General features: G+C 37.7%; 3 protein-coding genes and 1 long non-coding RNA gene across 4 annotated transcripts; 1 reads left to right on the top strand and 3 right to left on the bottom strand.

Annotated features, from left to right (window-relative positions):
• Positions 1–103: 103 nt before the first annotated feature.
• LOC126632986 (uncharacterized) lies at positions 104–3,776 on the bottom strand. The gene is made up of 6 exons (XM_050303530.1): positions 3,459–3,776; positions 3,103–3,349; positions 2,629–2,787; positions 2,144–2,249; positions 1,942–2,056; positions 104–323 (listed from the first exon to the last, which is right to left on the bottom strand). Exons 1-6 carry the CDS (start codon positions 3,504–3,506, stop codon positions 282–284), a joined length of 717 nt encoding a protein of 238 aa, XP_050159487.1. The 5' UTR covers positions 3,507–3,776; the 3' UTR covers positions 104–281.
• A 2,694-nt stretch (positions 3,777–6,470) lies between these two features.
• On the top strand, positions 6,471–14,372 carry LOC126632984 (14-3-3 protein 7-like). The gene is made up of 7 exons (XM_050303529.1): positions 6,471–6,799; positions 7,426–7,732; positions 7,941–8,028; positions 8,157–8,266; positions 8,392–8,537; positions 13,945–13,979; positions 14,134–14,372. Exons 1-7 carry the CDS (start codon positions 6,733–6,735, stop codon positions 14,137–14,139), a joined length of 759 nt encoding a protein of 252 aa, XP_050159486.1. The 5' UTR covers positions 6,471–6,732; the 3' UTR covers positions 14,140–14,372.
• LOC126632988 (uncharacterized) lies at positions 6,734–7,947 on the bottom strand. The gene is made up of 2 exons (XR_007626922.1): positions 7,766–7,947; positions 6,734–7,019 (listed from the first exon to the last, which is right to left on the bottom strand). It is a non-coding gene; the product is annotated as an uncharacterized LOC126632988 (long non-coding RNA).
• A 66-nt stretch (positions 14,373–14,438) lies between the features above and the next one.
• LOC126632982 (uncharacterized) lies at positions 14,439–17,885 on the bottom strand. The gene is made up of 4 exons (XM_050303527.1): positions 17,061–17,885; positions 15,388–15,480; positions 15,111–15,178; positions 14,439–14,852 (listed from the first exon to the last, which is right to left on the bottom strand). The coding sequence occupies exons 1-4, from the start codon at positions 17,688–17,690 to the stop codon at positions 14,690–14,692; spliced, it is 954 nt and encodes a 317-aa protein (XP_050159484.1). The 5' UTR covers positions 17,691–17,885; the 3' UTR covers positions 14,439–14,689.
• Positions 17,886–18,172: the final 287 nt, after the last annotated feature.

Genomic DNA, 18,172 nt, shown 5'->3' with positions numbered 1-18,172 from the left:
TAAAGAGATTTTTGGAGTGCCGACTGCCCCGTATCTAAACTTCATCAGCGGCATTTCTTTCAGAAAAAAACAAATCTAACGCAATATAAATCCTAGATGAAGATTTAACATAATGAAATCTAAACATATCATTATCATTTGTCAGTTCATACAAGACCCAAAAATGGAATACATCTATTGACATTATAAGCTTCCTTAAAACTAGAGAAAAGTCATATGGTGGCAAGATGGAACCATCAAACTAAAACTTTGATAGTCATATCCAAGTTGGCAGCCCGCCGCTAGTCGTCGACATCCACGGAGACAACCTCTTTGTTCACAATCTGCAAGAATAGATGCATACAAATACATAGCATAGCATAATCAAGACTTCAGGTTTGCAGAAACTAAGCAAATGAATTTCACTGGACATAAATAATTAGATTTAGACAGGGAAAGCTCTGAGCTTTTAGTACAAATCACACAACTATGAATTTTTTTTTTTCTGAAACAAAGCAACAAAACCGCCGAACAAGACTTTCTCCCGAGCTAATTCCCCAGAGCAATATTTGCAAATAAGTGGCAGCACCCTCGGAAAAATGTTCTTTCAAATGGTCTTTAATATCTTTTACCTTTTATCGTCTTCTATACTTTTACTACTTTCTTTTGGTATATGGATGAATTTAGAGAATGTTTCATCTGCAATGCATACTTGTCTCTAGGGTTTTCGGAGTAATTATAATCTCCTACTAGTTTGACACTCATAGTTTCTACCATATTCTTGCAACCTCTTACAGTTCCTTAGGGCTTGTTTGGTATCCTATTTGAGTTCAACTTTTTTAACTGAAAAACACTTTTTGAGTTTTAGGCGTTGAATTCTTGTTTGGTAGGACTCTTTTTAAAAATTGAATTCAAAACTAACTTAAAAACATAAGCTATTTCTTAAAAACACTAAAAGTGAGTTTTTAGAGTTTTTTCTGCTTTCTCCTCAACATCTTTTTTTTTTGCTCTCTCTCCTAACCCTTTCTTTCTTCTCTCCTAACCCTCTCTTTCCTCTCCCCCCATATCACACCCTGTCTTCTCTCTCTCTCTCCTCAACCTTTGTCTCATCACCTCTCTTTCTTCTCACTCCTCACTTTCTCACCGTAATTTTTTGCTCTCTCCCTCACCTCCTCACCCTCTCCCTGTCTTTCTCTCCTCCAATTTCTGCTCAAGGTAGTTTGAATTCAAACTAAAAAAATTATTTTTAAAAACTCAACCAAACAGATTTTTGAAATTTTGAGATTTAAAAGAAAACTGTTTTTAGTGATGTTATTTGAAAATTATTTTTAGGAACAATCAAAGTTTTTGGTAGGATACCAAACGGGCACTTATATTTTCTTCTAGTTCTTTATTCTCAAAAACATAGTATTTCCTCATTTTCTATATAGAACTGCTTGTATAATTTATTCCTATTCTTAGACTCCTCAGCTTCCTCTCCCTTCTAAACTACAGGACCCCTCCTCATCCATATGACAGGCTCAGTCACTCTCTGCGCTGTCAACTCTGGTAAGACCAATCTTTATTCTAGGATAGAGAACCAATGTGTACTTTCTTAACCTTCCTTAAATGCAAACTTAACGTTTTGTTTCTTTGCAATCTTCATGAACTCTCTACACTGTTCATTGTGTTACTTTGTCTACAGCTCTACCTTGCACAACCTTTCAACTTTCGTGTCTGTGTACAGTTTACACTTTGAATTAAATGAGTGGAGACGCAAAAAATTGAACCTCTAACAACTCTATGAATTCCCAAAATAGACGACAAAAATGTTCACCAATTTGAAAACCATGCAAGTTGACATGAGTAAGTTTCCAAATATACTTTTTCTCTGTTGAGGGGAGATAAATATACACTCCAAACAGAACTTACTTTTAGCTGCACAAGATACTTAATCATGAATAATTGATCTCTAAATCATACCTCTGATATGTGTGCTTTTGTGCTCTCACTAATTGGTGCATCTAAAGCTCTCTCCGCAAGCTCATAAAACAAAGTATTGCCTTCAGGTCCACTTACTTTGTCTTTCTGCAAATATCTAAAATGAAGAACAATACTTGAGATAGATACCTACAGATACAAACAACAACAACAAAGCCTTATCTCACAGCGAATAAAGCCAAACCTTTGCTGGACAAGTGTGTCCAGTGCTTGATTTATGTTTCCTAGGACTGGATGGTTTTCATTGCTTTCGTCCAATCCCATTCGTCTCAAATTACGCCAAAGATCCTCTGCAGTTCCACCAGGACAGCAAAAGTTGGTTGTCTCACAACACAACACAAGGTAACAGAAAATAAATAATTGCCCACATTGGTTTTTAGCATTTTAAAGACAATATGTGGTGATGTCTGATCCATGCACTTTGCTACACAATCTCATTATACCAGATGTGGAAGAGCCCATTAAGCAAGCAGATCACCGAATATGTATAATAGTACATTCATCAAAGAATTTGGCTTATAGTTTACCAAAAAAAAAAAAAAGAATTTGGCTTATATATAAGCAATTTCCCAACTACATTGTTCTGCCAGCTCTCCTGGCATCTTTCCTTTCGCAAATGATTAGCTTGTAAACATAAAACTATAAAATAAAACCAAAAGGCAGCCATACCTTCAGTCATTTTACCGCCGGAAATATGTACAAGACTCAGTACGACAAAAGTGAAACCATTGAGAGGAACCGTACTATCATTGTCGTTCAAGACATACTTCTTATACACATCAGAAGGTAGCTTACTCGTGATGATATAGGATTTTGCCTCCGCAGCACCTGAATAATGTGTTCATAAACTACTGTCAAAACCGGAATCCTCGAAATTACTAAGGAATGATGGGTACAGCGTAAAATGACAATTGAACTTGTATCAAAAGGGAACATATAACCTACAATCGAGAAACCCACATTTCCTGCAATTTAGGAAACCTCAATTTCCATGATATATGGTTTGGCCAATACTGGCTCATATGGATCCTACCATACTCGGACCAGAACAAATCACAACAGAATTACAATTCAAATAAAATTTTGAACCTTGAGCTTAATTAGAAACATAACCATCGAAATTTCGAAGGTAAAGAATCTTACTCTGTTGCGAAATGCGTCCCTGATTAGCGGAAGAAGGACGAGACCTCTGAAGCTCCCGCATTTCGTACCCGAAAATGGAGGACAACTTCTGTACGGCCTCGTTGATGATGAAAGTAGGAAGATTGCGCTGGCGGTAGTTCTTGGTGAGCAGCTGGGTGAGCTCTTCCCTCTTTATCGGACACCCCGAGCTGTGGTGCGTCTTGAACAGCACGTATCGGATTACTTCCGCTACAAGCTTGTCCTTTTCCTGAGAAAAATAAATACCCAAAACGAAAAATCGGAGATTTTTTCTTCTTCTGAAATTTGGGGAATCCGAGACGAAGACTGGAATTGAAAGTGTGCGAGTGCGTTCTTACCTCTTTGGAGATGTCGAATTGAGAGAGATCTACAACTGGTTGTGACATGATGGAGGGAATTTGGGGATTTTACCTTCAATCTGAAACCCTAATCCCCTTTTTCTTGAGCGATTTTGTGGCGGGAAATCTGCTTTCTCACCGATGAGCCACTAAGGTTTGGAATGTGAAATGTTCCTTTTAGCGGGTTGTGTTGGGCCTGGGTTGGAGGGCCGGGGTTTTTTTTTCAGCTTCAATGATTTCATTCATTGTTCTAAAAATCTCCGTCTAAACTGTGCCTAAGCGTTAGGCAGCCTAAACATGCTAAGGCGCCCACCTAAACCGCCTAGGCATCCGTCTAGCCCGTCCAGACCCGCCTAAGTTGCAAATCACATAGACAGAAAATAGATAAATTTAATTTTGCATATTATTTTTTTTCAATAAATTGTAAGAGACTTGTTGAATACTTAAATGAACACATATTATATGTTTGTTCCCCATATTTTCATTATGTTCCATTACTTTATAATATATATGTCATTATATTTTGTAGTTTATATATATTTTAAGTATAAACAGACATTTATTTACACAAAATATAATAAATTTACTTAAATCCACCTAGTCCACCTAACCGCCCGCCTAAGTTCGCCTAGCCGCCTGCCTAAGTCCCGCCGCCCAACTAGCGGCTAGCGTCTTTTAAAACCTTGATTTCATTTCATCTCTCATAAATATTCTATTTTCATATGCTATATTCAATTTCAAGTTACAAACTTTTATTTTATGGATTTATATTCAAATATATATTTTTTTATAAACGATATTATTTACACTAATAGGGTGGGAGAGTGGGCTAAACCTCACAATGGACTAGCATTAATGTGGTTCAAATTCGCCTTTGACGAGAATCGAACCAAAAACCTCTCACTCTCAAGTGAAGAGAAATACCTTAAGATATGCAGATTGTTAACCTTTTAATATTTATATGGAGAAATTAGGTTCACATCCTTCTTTTTGCTACTCCATTGATTAAAATCCTATTCATTTTCAATTTTTCATCAAGGTCCTTGGGTATTAATAACATCATTAATTATTTGAATAATAAAATATTTTTATTTTTAAATATATTCCTTTAATGTTAAAAATGTTAAAATTTGTATATTTATATTTATGGCTAAATTTTTTATCATATATTTTTATTTTTAGTTTGTACCTATTTTTAATTTGTATCAATTTTCTTTTCATTTTTAATTTGTACCCGTATATTAGTTTCTTTTTGTGCCCATATTTTTTAAAGTTTTATTTGTGTTTGTATCCATGTGTATACCGTCACGTGACATTGTATATTTAATCCATAATAGAAAAATTACATATGGTATATTTATATTTTATGCCTAAACTTTGTATCATATATTTATATTTTGAGTTTGTACCCACTTTTAATTTGCAACATTTTTTTTTTAAATTTGTAGTATTTTCTTTTTAGTTTTATTTTGTACCCATGTATTAATTTCTTTTAGCACCTATATTTTTTTTAAAATTCATTTGTACTCATAATTTTTAATCTTTTATTCTTTCTCTCTCCTCTTTTTTTTCGTTTACTTTTTTCGTCTCTCCTCTAATTCGCTCTCTTTATTCTTTTGGTTCTTTCTCTCACTCATCTTCCTCTCTATCTCGTTCGATCATCTCTCTTCTTTATCTTTCCTTCAATCATCTCTCTTCTTTATCTTTCCTTCAATCATTTCTTACTTTCTTTCATCTTCTCTCATCTTTCTCCCTCTCATGCAACCCCCTCTTTTAAGATTTCTTTGTCTAGTTTAAGTCGTAAGATTTAAAATTTTTAAATCACAAACCAATCAAGTTTTTGAGTCTTAAAAAAATTATTTTCAAGAAATGTTCTTAAAAAATGTTTTAAGAAATGATTAAAATTTTCAAATAGGATACCAAGTAGGCCCTTAAAGACTTGTATAATTTTTCAATAATTATCAGATAGTTTTTCTTATTTCAATCAACTATTCAAATAACAAGATTAGGTACTTCCAGATAGAATCAGATGGAATGAATTGAGTTCGACTCGTATTTAGTTCGTCTTTCGTTTGTTCTAACTCGGTTGGTAAATGAAACTAGCCGAGTTATAACAATATTAGGCTTGTTAGAAAAATGAGCTAAACTTGAGTTTTGCCCTAATTTATTTATAAAGTACCCATTCTTCTTTATTAATGTACCACTTTGTTATATGTGAAATGTACCAATTTTTTGTAAAATGTACCAATTTTTTTTAACACTATGGATGCATTCTTTTGCCATTCATTATTTCTTATTTTTACATAGTTTTTATCCATTTATTCAATCAAAATGTTTGAATTTTTTGTATTGTAACCGTTTCTAATAGTATTATAATGAGGGATTTTAAATTTATAAGGTTATAAATCTCATAAAATATCAAACAATTAATGTCAAAACTATAAAAATATAAATATTAATTGTAATATAATGAGGTGTACAAAGTCAAGGGACTTTGATCAAACTTTGAATATCATTAAGGTTTTAGTCAAATAATGTTGAATATTAGGTACCGCATCTAAAGTATCCCTATTTATATTCATGTATTTTTCTTAGGTGATTCTATACATATAATGTCTCAAATATGAATGGGGGTAATGAAATAATTTAGGAAGACTTGTTGGAGGAGGAAGACATTGAGGGGGAAATAGGGGATGAAGAAATTGAGGAAGATGAACAAGAAAGCGAATTGGAGGACGAAAAATTACAGCAAAAATTGAATTTGTGGCTAGCATTGCAATGATTCAATACAAATTTTACTCTTACCAAGATAAGTCATTTCTTGGTAGGCACCCTTGCGTAAAGATCTCTCTTGGTGAAAACCGTAATGAAAAGGAGTTGACATAACATGTAAGCATATATACAAAATGGAGCCCACTTGCAGTGCACCACTCACCACTCTCATCCTTTCCAACATCAAACACCCATCAGTGGTCGCCCCGTTCACTAACGCACCCAACCACGTTGCTCCATGTGATCCACGTTCGAATCTAATTCCATCACCGGCCCTTATCTCGCCCTCTGAGGAAAATCCACAACCATTTCAGACCATTGATCCTAGTACCTGTCCACTAACCATATCCAACGGTCTCTCGGTTGAACTATTTGAATCGTCATGTGATGAAAGAGATAGACGGAGGGTTGTGACGAGATATATATAAGTAGAGCTAGAGCATATTATTTAGTTGCAGAATTTTTATTAGTTGCCAAAACCAGAGTTTCAGAGAGAAAGGCTATGGAGATAGAGAGAGAGAAGCATGCTTACCAGGCGAAACTTGCCGAGCAAGCCGAAAGATACGACGGTATGTTCTTCTTGCATGGACCCTTCTTACTTTTGTGATTTGTGGTGGCGTGAAGTGTTTGTTATATTCTCATGGCTTTTGGAATACCAGACCAAGTTATGAGTTTTACACAAGGAGCATCTAAGTTTGCATCATAACTAGACCAAGTTAATTACTGCGCGTGTTTGATCCTATAACAATGATTATCTCAAGTTTCCGGCTTGATCCTTGATAGCTTTGCCTGGTTTGGTTTTTTGATCCGGAAAAGAGAGGAAATGGAAGAGTGATTACATATACAATAGGTGTTCGTAAGCAGAAATTAAATTTCCAGTTGTTTACAAGCAAAACTGGCTATGTTAAACATTCTTTGATTGCGATACATGTCATACCCCGTCCTCGATCACCTGTTCATTCTGAGACTCAATTCAGTACCATTTATTTGGTTTGTGTGTGGCATGTGTAATATCATCTGAAATTTAATGGAAATAAGGTATTGGTCTTATCATTTTTGCAACAAATTTTCCGGAAAGTTGCTGATTTGAGTTTTGGTCATCTGCGGTGGCAGTGGCGCAAATAATTTTCTGTTTTTGGGTCAGTACTACACTTGCATAATACAAATTAATTATATTTCATTTTTCTTGTTTCAGAGATGATTGAAGAAATGAAGAAAGTTGCCAAGTTGGATGTGGAATTGAGCGTGGAGGAGCGAAATTTGTTGTCAGTTGGGTATAAGAGTGTGATCGGGGCAAGAAGGGCGTCATGGCGGATACTGTCTTCCATTGAACAAAAGGAAGAGGCCAAGGGTGGTGAACAAAATGTGAAGAGGATAAAGGAGTACAGGCAGAGGGTTGAAGACGAGCTTGCGAAAATTTGCCATGACATACTAACAGTTGTTGATTATCACCTTCTCCCCTCTTCGTCCACTGGGGAATCTACTGTTTTTTACCAGAAGATGTGAGAGCAACTATTTCGTTATGAATTTCTTACCTTTGGTTACTTTTCGTGTGCATTATGTTCGGAGGATCTTCGCTTCATTGCCTATTCCTTTTGACAGACTATCACAATGCAAAGTAATGTTGCGGTTTTCTTTGGCAACAATACGGCATGTGTGGGTGAGAGAGAGAGAGAGATTTGACTTGTGACCCTTGTTGTTGTGTGACAGGAAAGGAGATTATTATCGATATCTAGCTGAATTTAAATCTGGTGATGATCGCAAAGAAGCTGCTGATCACTCGCTTAAAGCCTATTTGGTATGCTTTGATTCCGCTTCCTTGCTGGACGTCTTCTTCCCCTATCATGTTTACAATTTCTTTTCATTGTCATGTTATATTCACGTACCAATAACTAGATCATAACGCAATTTACATTTGTGCTGCAGACTGCGGTTGATACTGCTGCCTCTGAGTTGCCCCCAACACATCCAATCAGGCTCGGCCTGGCTCTAAACTTCTCTGTTTTTTACTATGAAATTCTCAACTCCCCGGAGAGGTTTCCCTAATCTTCCTCTTTCTGCCCCACTTGCATGCCTCCTTCCAATTATTTTTACACAGTGTTTACTTTTACAACATCGAGTCACCACTTTTATGTTCCATTTGCAACATTGCACCGTGCAGGGCGTGTCATCTAGCTAAGAAGGCATTTGATGAGACTTTTGCCGAACTTGACAGCATCGACCAAGAATCTAGCAAGGACAGCACCCTCATTATGCAGCTTCTCAAAGATAATCTCACATTGTGGACCTCAGATCTGCCAGAGGGAGGTAATTTTACGAGTCGGTTTCTTTCTGCATTGTTTGAATCTTGTGTCAACTTTCTATATTATCTTCAAGCCATGTCTTAGTATGATTTCTACAAGTCCTGATAATCCGTCTTAATTGGAGTCCTCGTGTGTTGAGATTTAAGTTCAACAAAGTGTGTATGTATTCATGAAAAAGAATTACAAGGGAGAGATCTCATAAAAAGGAGACGAAGCAAGGAAGGAAAAACCTACCCAATAAACAAATGCAAACAGCTACAAAGTAGTAGCTAGAGAGAAAAAGGCTAGCCCTAGATACAACTCACAAGAAATCTCCTAGAAGACATAAACCCTAAAATTAAGGAATAACACTTTAACACAAAGTGATGGCCACCCATCAGTTTCAATACTCCCCCTCAAGCTGGATCAAGGGGGTTGATTGATCCAAGCTTGCTCAGCAATCTTTGGAAATGAGTAGAGCCGAGAGCTTTTGTAAACAAGTCAGCAAGTTGATCATAACTTCAAGTGTACACGGTGTTGATGACTTTGGATTGGACTTGTGCCCGGATGTAATGGCAATGAACTTCAATGTGCTTTGTTCTTTCGTGGAATACCGGATTTGAAGCTATATGCATGGCAGCTTGGTTGTCACAAAATAAGGACATAGGTTCCTTGTTAACACAACCAAGATCCGTTAGGAGACTTTTTAACCAAATTAATTCACAAGCCGTGGCTGCCATGGCTCTATATTCAGCCTCAGCACTTGATCTTGCAACCACGGTTTGTTTTTTACTCTTCCATGTCACAAGATTGCCATCAACAAAAGTACATAAACTAGTGGTAGACTTCCGATCGAGGGCATTACTCGCCCAATCAGCATTAGTGTATGCCATGATATGATTTGAACCATGTTTTTGCATGAGTAAACCTCTGCCAATGGATCCCTTCAAGTATCTGAGTATCCTTTTGACACTCTCCCAGTGAATCATCGAGAGAGAGTGCATAAATTGATTGAAAAAACTTACAGAATAAGCAATATCAGGTCTGGTGATAGTGAGGTAGATTAGTTTTCCTACCACGCGTTGATAAACCCTAGGGTTTGGTAGTGGTTAACTGGGTGCATCTACTTGAAGTCTACTCACCAGAGGAGTAGAAGCGGGCTTGCAATTCAACATGCCAGCTTCATCCAATAGATCAAGAACATACCTCCTTTGATTTAAGAACAAACCCTTGGAGGAAGTAGCCATTTCAATGCCAAGAAAGTACTTTAAGATTCCCAAATCCTTAATGGCAAATTGTTGATGAAGAGAGGATTTGAGGGCATTGATTTCTTCTATGTTATCACCTGTTATAATAAGATCATCAACATATATAAGAACAACTAGTTTGCCACTTATACCAGTGCGAACAAATAACGAGGAATCGGCATGGCTCCTTGTAAATCCTGCAGCTTCAAGGACTGAACTTAACTTCGAGTACCAGGCTCGGGGATATTGCTTCAGTCCATATATGGCCTTATGGAGCTTGCAAACTTTGTTAGTTTCATGCTCTTGTGGATGTCCGGGAGGAAGCTTCATGTACACCTCCTCTTCGAGGTCACTATGAAGAAATGCATTCTTCACATCCATTTGAAATAGGGACCAATCGAGATTGACTGCCACAAATAACAACACTCGTACAGTACTCATTTTGGCTACGAGAGCAAATGTCTCTTTGTAGTTAATGCCATAAGTTTGAGTAAAGCCACAGGCTACTAAACAAGCCTTATGTCTTTCAATATTGCCATTTGAATGAAACTTGGTCTTGTATATCTACCTACTTCCTACTGCCTTTTTTCCTTTTGGAAGATCAACCACACTCCATGTTTGGCTGTTGTTTAGTGCTTGAAGCTCTTCTTTCATAGCTTTCTGCCATACTGGAATGTGAGCAGCTTCATTAAAATTTCTTGGTTCATCATTAGTGGACAGCTGATGTAGAAAGGCTGTATGGGATGGTGACAATTTTTGATAAGTTAAGGCTTTGGAGATGGGATGTCTTGCCGTGTACGTAACATACTCTTGCAGCCTTAGAGGAAGATGCCTATCACGAGTAGGGTTTCTTCGTGGTGCCAAGACAGGTTGAGGAGTAGTGCATGAGCTTCCTTGATCAGGAGATGTTTCCTCATCATCATGTTGTTCTAAGTGGTGGTCGAGATAAACATTAAATTCATGTAGATTTGTTGGAATGGGCAAAGGGAAAATGTCCAGTAAGTTCTCCCCTTGAGGTTTTTCAATGCTATTTTTGTGAAAGAATGGAGCATTCTCATCAAATCGAACATCCCTTGAGACACCAATCTTTCCATTAAGAGGATTGTAATATTTGTATCCTTTTTTAGTGCTTGAGTATCCCATGAAGGCACTCTTGACAGCTCTGGGATCGAGCTTGTCTCGATGTGCAGCTTGAATATGGACATAACATGTGCATCCAAAAGTTCTCAGGTGTGAGATGTCAATAGTTCTTCCCTTCATTACTTCAACAGGTGATTTTGAATTCAATACACGGATAGGTAACCTGTTGATGATGTAGGCTGCAGTGAGGAGAGCCTGAGACCAAAACCTTCTAGGAACATGCATTTGAAGCATAAGAGATCTGGATTTCTCTAATAAGTCACGGTTTTTTCTCTCGGCTACACCATTCTGTTGTGGTGTACCAACACAGCTGGTTTGATGTAAAATCCCATGATTGCTCAAATAATTAGACATATTGTTAGATGTATACTCATTGCCATTATCCGACTGTAAAATGTTTAACTTAGAGGAGAATTGGTTTAAGATTGATGAAAGTCTTTGAAAGCATCAAAGAATTCACTTTTGAATTTCAAGAGGTAAATCCAAATGCAACGAGAATAGTCATTAATAAAGGTGGTATAATATTTATATCCATCAAATGATTATACACGGGAAGGATCCCAAATATCTGAATGAACAACCTCAAACAGTTTACTAGTTCTAGACTTGGAAGAAACAAAAGGAAGCCTAGTAGCTTTTGACATTTGACAGACTTCACATTCATGTGTGGCTTTACAAAATTTTGGAAATAGTTTGTTCATCACAGGTTCTGAGAGATGGGCCAATCGAAGTGCCAAAGTTGGTACTCTTGAGGAAGACTTAGGTTGGCAAAAGTATGCTTAACAGGCTTGAGCTTCTTTGAAAGATAGTAGAGTCCATTCAATAGAAACCCTTCACCAATCTTCTTCTGGGTGACTCGATCCTAAAATACAACATTGTGAGGGGAGAATATGGCAAGGCAATTTAGTGTGTTTGTGAGTTTTCCTATGGATAAAAGCTGGAAGGGAAATGAAGGCACATACAAAGCTGTTAACTCAATCTCATCACTTAACAGTTTAAGTTTACCTTTTCCCATAATAGGTTCTCTTTTCCCATTTGCTACAGACACAAGTGAAGACTCAGTCATATTTTGAAACTTATCTAAGCAAGAGGACTTATTTGTTATATGATCTGTGGCACTTGAGTCTATGATCCAACAATCATGCGTAATTTCATTGAGAGTAGTGGAGAGGGCAGAGATAATACCTGAAACATTGTCTTGCGTTGTGGTCTCATTCAAGAAGCCTGCAAATTTTCCAAGCATGGCAGTAGGATTCTTAGAGATCACTTCCTCGTCTTCAGTGGTGCCTCCTCTCCTTTAAAGAAAGCTTGCAAATTCATTTATCAAATCTATGGGATTTGCAGTGAAGTTTGGTAAACCACCAGTCAACGAGCTAGTTGAATGGAGAGCCTTTGGAAAAATTCCCTTGCCTTCTTTGATCATTCTTCCTTCCTTATCAAGCTTTAGCTTTAACTCTGGATGTAGGATCCAGCATTTTTCCCTTATGTGCCCTTTCATGTTACAGTAGGTACATTTCCAATCTGCCTTCTTTCCAGTAAATTTTTTTTCACCAATGTGTTTATGATTGCTGGTGAAAACCCTTGCCTCAAAGTTGGACTTGGGTTCAATGTGCATGACTTTTCTTTGAGTTTCCTCCCTTTGGACAGCTTGACAAACACTATTAAACGAGGGCAGATCTGCAGTCATCAGCAAGTGACTTCGAAGATCTTCATATTATGCTTCAAGACTTGCCAGAAGTTGAAACACTTTGTCTTCATCGGCTCTTTTGAAGAGTGCAGCAGAATCTGTTGTATCTGAATGATACATGTCAAGTTCATTCCACATGGACTTCATGCTCCCAAGGTGTTGCACGAAGGATTGATCACCTTGCCTTAGCCCAGTGAGATCCTTCTTGAGTTGAAATATACGAGCAGCATTGTTTTGGCTGCCATACATCTCTTTGATAGATTCCCACAAAATATGAGAGGATTCTGAGTAACTGAAGAGTTCAGACAACTTAGGTTCCATAGAGTTAAGTATCCAGGACATAACAAGCTGATCGTTTGCATGCCATGCACCATACGATGTAGAGGATGGTTCAGGTGCTTTAATCCTTCCATTGGCATACCCTAACTTCGATCTTCCACCTAAGGCAAGAGAGATGGCGCGAGACCATGGTAGGTAAATAAACTCGTTTAATAACACTGAGCACAGGCACAAATTTGGATTGATTTCACCATGATTCACACTGGAAGATAAAGTGTTTGATGAGCTTGTTGCCTCTCGGCTTAAATTTTGGTCTTCTGCCATGACAGTGAACGAAGAGCAAAAGACACCAAGAAAGAATGAAATTTTTTTGAATGGAATGGATTGAACAACAGAGGCAGGACTCTATGGTTCCTGCTCTGATACCATGTTGAGATTTAAGTTCAACAAAATGTGTATGTATTCATGAAAAAGAATTACAAGGGAGAGGTCTCATAAAAAGGAGACGAAGCAAGGAAGGAAAAACCTACCCAATAAACAAATGCAAATAGCTACAAAGTAGTAGCTAGAGAGAAAAAGGTTAGCCCTAGATACAACTCACAAGAAATCTCCTAGAAGACATAAACCCTAAAATTAAGGAATAAAAGGCTAGCCCTAAATACAACTCACAAGAAATCTCCTAGAAGACATAAACCCTAAAATTAAGGAATAACACTTTAACACAAAGTGATGGCCACCCATCAGTTTCAATATCGTGTTACAGGGTAAAATCTTCTTAAATTCATTATGTTCTTTTCTCATTCTTGTGTTAGCGCGTATTCTTTCGTTATCACAAAGTTTAGTTTGTCTAAATTCTTTTCCTTGTGGTGAAATTTAAATTCTTAGACCATTCTGTGTTGCTTTTACATAAACAAAAAGAAAGCGAATACGTCTGCTTTCTTCAAGAAATACTTTCCATCTGATTATGTTCTCCAACTTATTCGCTTTCTTTTTGTTGTTGTTGCATGTGTAGGTAATGGAAATTAATCAAGAGTTTATGCACTTAATTGGTGATTACTGTTTTTTTATTGAATTCTCAGGTGAGAAACTTAAAATTGAAGAACCCCTTCCAGAGGTAAGTCAGATAATATTATGACAGAAAACTGCAGTTTCATCTTGGCAAAATGTCATTCCCACCTTGTGCTGTTTATTTTCGAACGTAGATTTTCTGCTTTTGTTTGTTAAATTACCTTGTTTCCTTTAATCCCTAGTTAGTAATGAATCTGCAGAGTTAGATGGGGATCAGAGAGACTAATTATTTGGGACTGGCTTTCGACAATGAAGCAACATAAGGCTTGTGACTCAACGGATTACTAAGTTTGTAGCAGAGGGAAAGTGAGTAGTATTGGCTTGTATCTGTGTATGTATTGTCTATCAACATAATCACACTCTGCATTTGTGATCCTGTTGGAATTTGTATGCCAAACTGTTGAACTCATTTATGTTTATGTTTGCTCTCCTATCAGAATTTGCTTTCGTCTATGAACAAGACACGCCTATTGCTTACAGGGTAGGCGCGCAGATTATGTGCCCCTTATGCGATGAAAATTACGTTAAATAGGATCCTTCAAATGAATCCCCTTTTTGTTGTACAACATGTCCAAACTAGCTAGTACGATGTTTGTTTTCGGTACAACACAAGCTTGTTCTTGGAGCCTTGAACGAATCAGGTGTTGGCAATGTCAACAATGTGCGCGTGGGCAACTCGCTGCAGTTGATTCTTATGGGGATCAACTTTCAGAGCCTCACCCATTGACGCAGCGGCATCTCTCTACAGATGATTAATTAGTGAGTGACTGGTATAGCAGATGGAGTTATCGGAGGGGAACGGGGCAGCGAATCGACTAAGAAGGACTTGATGTGCTTATGGTACTCCTTGGGCTTCTCTGCGTTTAGTGCATGCCCTGCATCCTTGATTACTACAAGCTGAGCGTTTTCTCCGACGTGCCTGTGTTTTTCCAAAGAATTCAAAACCCAGAAGAGTGAGCGACCGAGTGACTAAACAAATGCATTTGGTCAAAGACTTTAACTGACACACCCCGACCCGATTAACGTTCCAGCTAAGGGTGGAAATGTGCTGGCCATTACTAAATTGACGATAAAACCATACCGTAGGAGTGACGAAATGCCATCAACTTAATGACAAAGCCTGAAGTAAGGAAATTGTGATGTGAAATATTTTGAGCTAAGCATCAGAAAAACTGACCTTTTTAATTTGTGAGCATACTCAACTGGAAACACTTGATCATGTTCTCCCCAAATTATGAAGGTTGGCTGTGAGAGAAGCGAACAAAATTCGAAATTTATTGTTACTAACGTTGTTCTAAATTTTGTGAATTTTGCTTGAGATAGTTGCCCTCGCATACTTAGGGAGATTTTCAACAGTTGGTCCAATATGCATCAACGGTTGAAAGTTACATAGTGAATGCGGGCGACTGACTCAAAGCATTTTCTTTTGGAAAAGACGAAGAAGAAGATTGAACCTGAGGAATCTTGGGGAGTTCTGAAAGTTTACGGTTTTGGGGGACGGCCCAGATCAACTCTTTCTTCTCTTGCACAAATTCGGTGAACATTGCCTGTTCATTTCAAATATTTTAATCGTTAATCTTTATTTAAAAACATACAAATTAAAATTTAATCGTTAAAAAATTAAATTACTTTATACTCCGCACCGAAATTTTTTTACGTTATATAATAATTGCAACAATCACTTGCATGAAATTAATTTATTATTTCTTTGAAGACTGTATTGTACCGGACAATGTTGACCGACAAATCTTATGACTGATTGTTTGATTTCTCAATTGTCACACACACGATCAATTATTCAATAAAACGAGGGATTTTACGACTAATCCTTCCGGGGACAAGAATTTAAGATATGACTTAAAAAACTAAATTTACACGTGTCAACTAACTGTTGATTTGATGATACGTTCTTTCCAATCTCGTTTCGTAAATTAATAAAAAGCAACAAAAAGGAGAAGTCAAATTTGGGTGTTTGTATGCGTATACGTAATATTTACGCTTGTCAAAGGCCAAGAAGATACTGCTGAAAAATGGACATATTCGACAAAAAAAGGACAATAAAGATACTGCCAAATGAAACGATTAAAATTAAAGGAAACTTTAACGCAAAACACTAGATACTGTTCATTTTAATGAAAAATTATATTTTTACATTAAAAAGTCAATTGTGGTACTATTTATTTTATCATTTATCCTTATTGTTAAAACTCAAAGCTTTCAAACCATTTTCATTAGTTTTTTTAAATTAAATGCATGAAAGATTAAAAAGTGTGTATTTACGTTTTTTTGGTGTAACTGAAACTTTCATGTGCTATTAAAATTTTATTATATTATTAACTTGTAATTATTTTATTAAAATTTTAAATCATTTTCATTAGTTTTCCTAAATTAAATGCATGAAAGATTAAAAAGTGTGTATTTACATTTTTTGGTGTAACTGAAGCTTTCATGTGCTATTAAAATTTTATTATATTATTAATTTGTAATTATTTTATTAGAATAATTTTAGATAGATCATATTTTATGGATCAGGATCCTCTCCTGAGCAGATGGAGAGGATCCTCCTGACCAGGCCAATCGGGCCGTTCAATTTTTATCCAAAGACTATAATTATTATAACTTTTAGAGAGGTCCCTTGTTTGTAATCGTTGGATAAAAATTGAACGGCCCAATGAGCCTGGTTAGGAGGATCCTCTCCATCTGCTCAGGAGAGGATCCTGATCCATATGATGAGATTGATGATAATTGAATATCGTCTTTAATTATTTTAAAGAGTAAAGATAAATCACCCTTTTTGTTATGAATATACTTTCCATGTTAAGGGAATTATGAGCCACACAGAGGACTAACCTCAATCTAAGAAGAAGGATTTTCCATGTTAAGGGAACTGGAATGCAATTAAAAGTGAAACAAACTTGTTTTGTAATATTAAAATAAAATAAAAAAGCAGTTGGTGACTTCGGTTAATAACTATGGTATGAACTTGGAATTCGTTGCTAACCTGATCCCTGGTGGTTAACTTGTTTTGTTATATGGGTAATCTCTCAGTCGGATTCAATTAGTCTAATAATTTAAGGACTATTGCAAAACAATTAAACGGGGATCAAAATATTAGCAAGCTTTTTACCTCAATGAAATCCATGAGCAAGCAAGAGGGCAACAACCCAACTGGAGGTGGCCTGAAAAACGTGTACCTAACCAACTCCCTCAGCTTCTGCGGCGTCTGCGGCGTCAAAATCTCCGCCGCCTCATCCAAATCCGAGATCCGAAACGCACCTTCCTGGAGGTCCTTCTCCTCCAGGCACACGGCGGCGCAGCATATCACAACCCTCTCCACTGCCTCCTTGTACCTGGCAGCCAAGCTGTACGCAACAAACCCGCCGTAGCTCAGTCCCACCAGGCTCAGCCGCCGCACCGAGTGCGCCTCCATCGCCTGCATCACACACTCCGCCTGGAACGACTCGGACCGGTCAGGCCGGGTCGTGTAGGAATCGCCGAAGAAGACGAGATCCGGCACGTAGACGTTGTAGTGAGGGGTGACATGGCGGAGAAGGTCTACGAACTGCCACATTGCGTTGAGGCCGAGGCCGTGTATGAGGAGGAGGTTGGGTTTGGAAGGGTTTGGGGACTGCGGGACCCAGCAGTGCATGGTGGTGGCGCCGTCTTTGAGGTCGGTGATTGCGGACCGGAGGCCGGCTCGAGCGAAGGTGGACCGGTGGCATGAGTTTTTGGACTGGGTGAGGCTGAAGCATGGCATTTTGGGACTGTGTGTGGAACTAAATTGAGGAACGGGTGAGATTGCGTGGTACAATTTGGGTCGGTTTGAGATGGGAGAAGGTGATGGCTGGGTCGGATTGGGCTGGCTGCACAATTTTCATGTGGATGTAATGTTGCATGGAAAGAAATAGGTGCGGAAACACGGGGAATTTATGCATATATGGGTTGAAAAGTAGTTGAGGAGGAGGAATAGGATGCTTTCGGGGAGTCGACTAGTCCTAGTAATAGTGTTGACATGGATGTGGTAGTTGAGAGCCACAAAGGGAGAAAATGAGTTTCAACGTCGACCTGTGTACATAGCCACCAGACACCATAGCGTGGGACTAAAATTAAAAGTGGGAGGTGTTATGAAGTGTTTTGTACGTCTGTGATTAGAGGGTTATGTAATCTGGTCATCCATGTTGAGAGTTATCCCACATCGGTGAGGAACAATGTTTGCTATGTGTTTATATGATCTTGGGC

The sequence above is a fragment of the Malus sylvestris genome, chromosome 8 (assembly GCF_916048215.2).
Source record: "Malus sylvestris chromosome 8, drMalSylv7.2, whole genome shotgun sequence".
Lineage (NCBI taxonomy): Eukaryota > Viridiplantae > Streptophyta > Magnoliopsida > Rosales > Rosaceae > Malus > Malus sylvestris.
The sequence above is the reverse complement of the archived record's forward strand: the minus strand, read 5'-3'. Positions and strand labels throughout refer to the sequence as shown.

Coding starts and splice junctions, on each gene's coding strand:
- LOC126632986 (XM_050303530.1), bottom strand. CDS start 3,506: ATGTCACAACCAGTTGTAGATCTCTCTCAATTCGACATCTCCAAAGAG. Junction 3,350..3,458: donor AATTCGACATCTCCAAAGAG/GTAAGAACGCAC, acceptor TATTTTTCTCAG/GAAAAGGACAAGCTTGTAGC. Junction 2,250..2,628: donor CGGCGGTAAAATGACTGAAG/GTATGGCTGCCT, acceptor GTGGAACTGCAG/AGGATCTTTGGCGTAATTTG.
- LOC126632984 (XM_050303529.1), top strand. CDS start 6,733: ATGGAGATAGAGAGAGAGAAGCATGCTTACCAGGCGAAACTTGCCGAG. Junction 6,800..7,425: donor GCAAGCCGAAAGATACGACG/GTATGTTCTTCT, acceptor TTCTTGTTTCAG/AGATGATTGAAGAAATGAAG. Junction 8,538..13,944: donor CTCAGATCTGCCAGAGGGAG/GTAATTTTACGA, acceptor TTGAATTCTCAG/GTGAGAAACTTAAAATTGAA.
- LOC126632982 (XM_050303527.1), bottom strand. CDS start 17,690: ATGCCATGCTTCAGCCTCACCCAGTCCAAAAACTCATGCCACCGGTCC. Junction 15,179..15,387: donor AACTCCCCAAGATTCCTCAG/GTTCAATCTTCT, acceptor CTTCTCTCACAG/CCAACCTTCATAATTTGGGG. Junction 14,853..15,110: donor TATGCTCACAAATTAAAAAG/GTCAGTTTTTCT, acceptor GGAAAAACACAG/GCACGTCGGAGAAAACGCTC.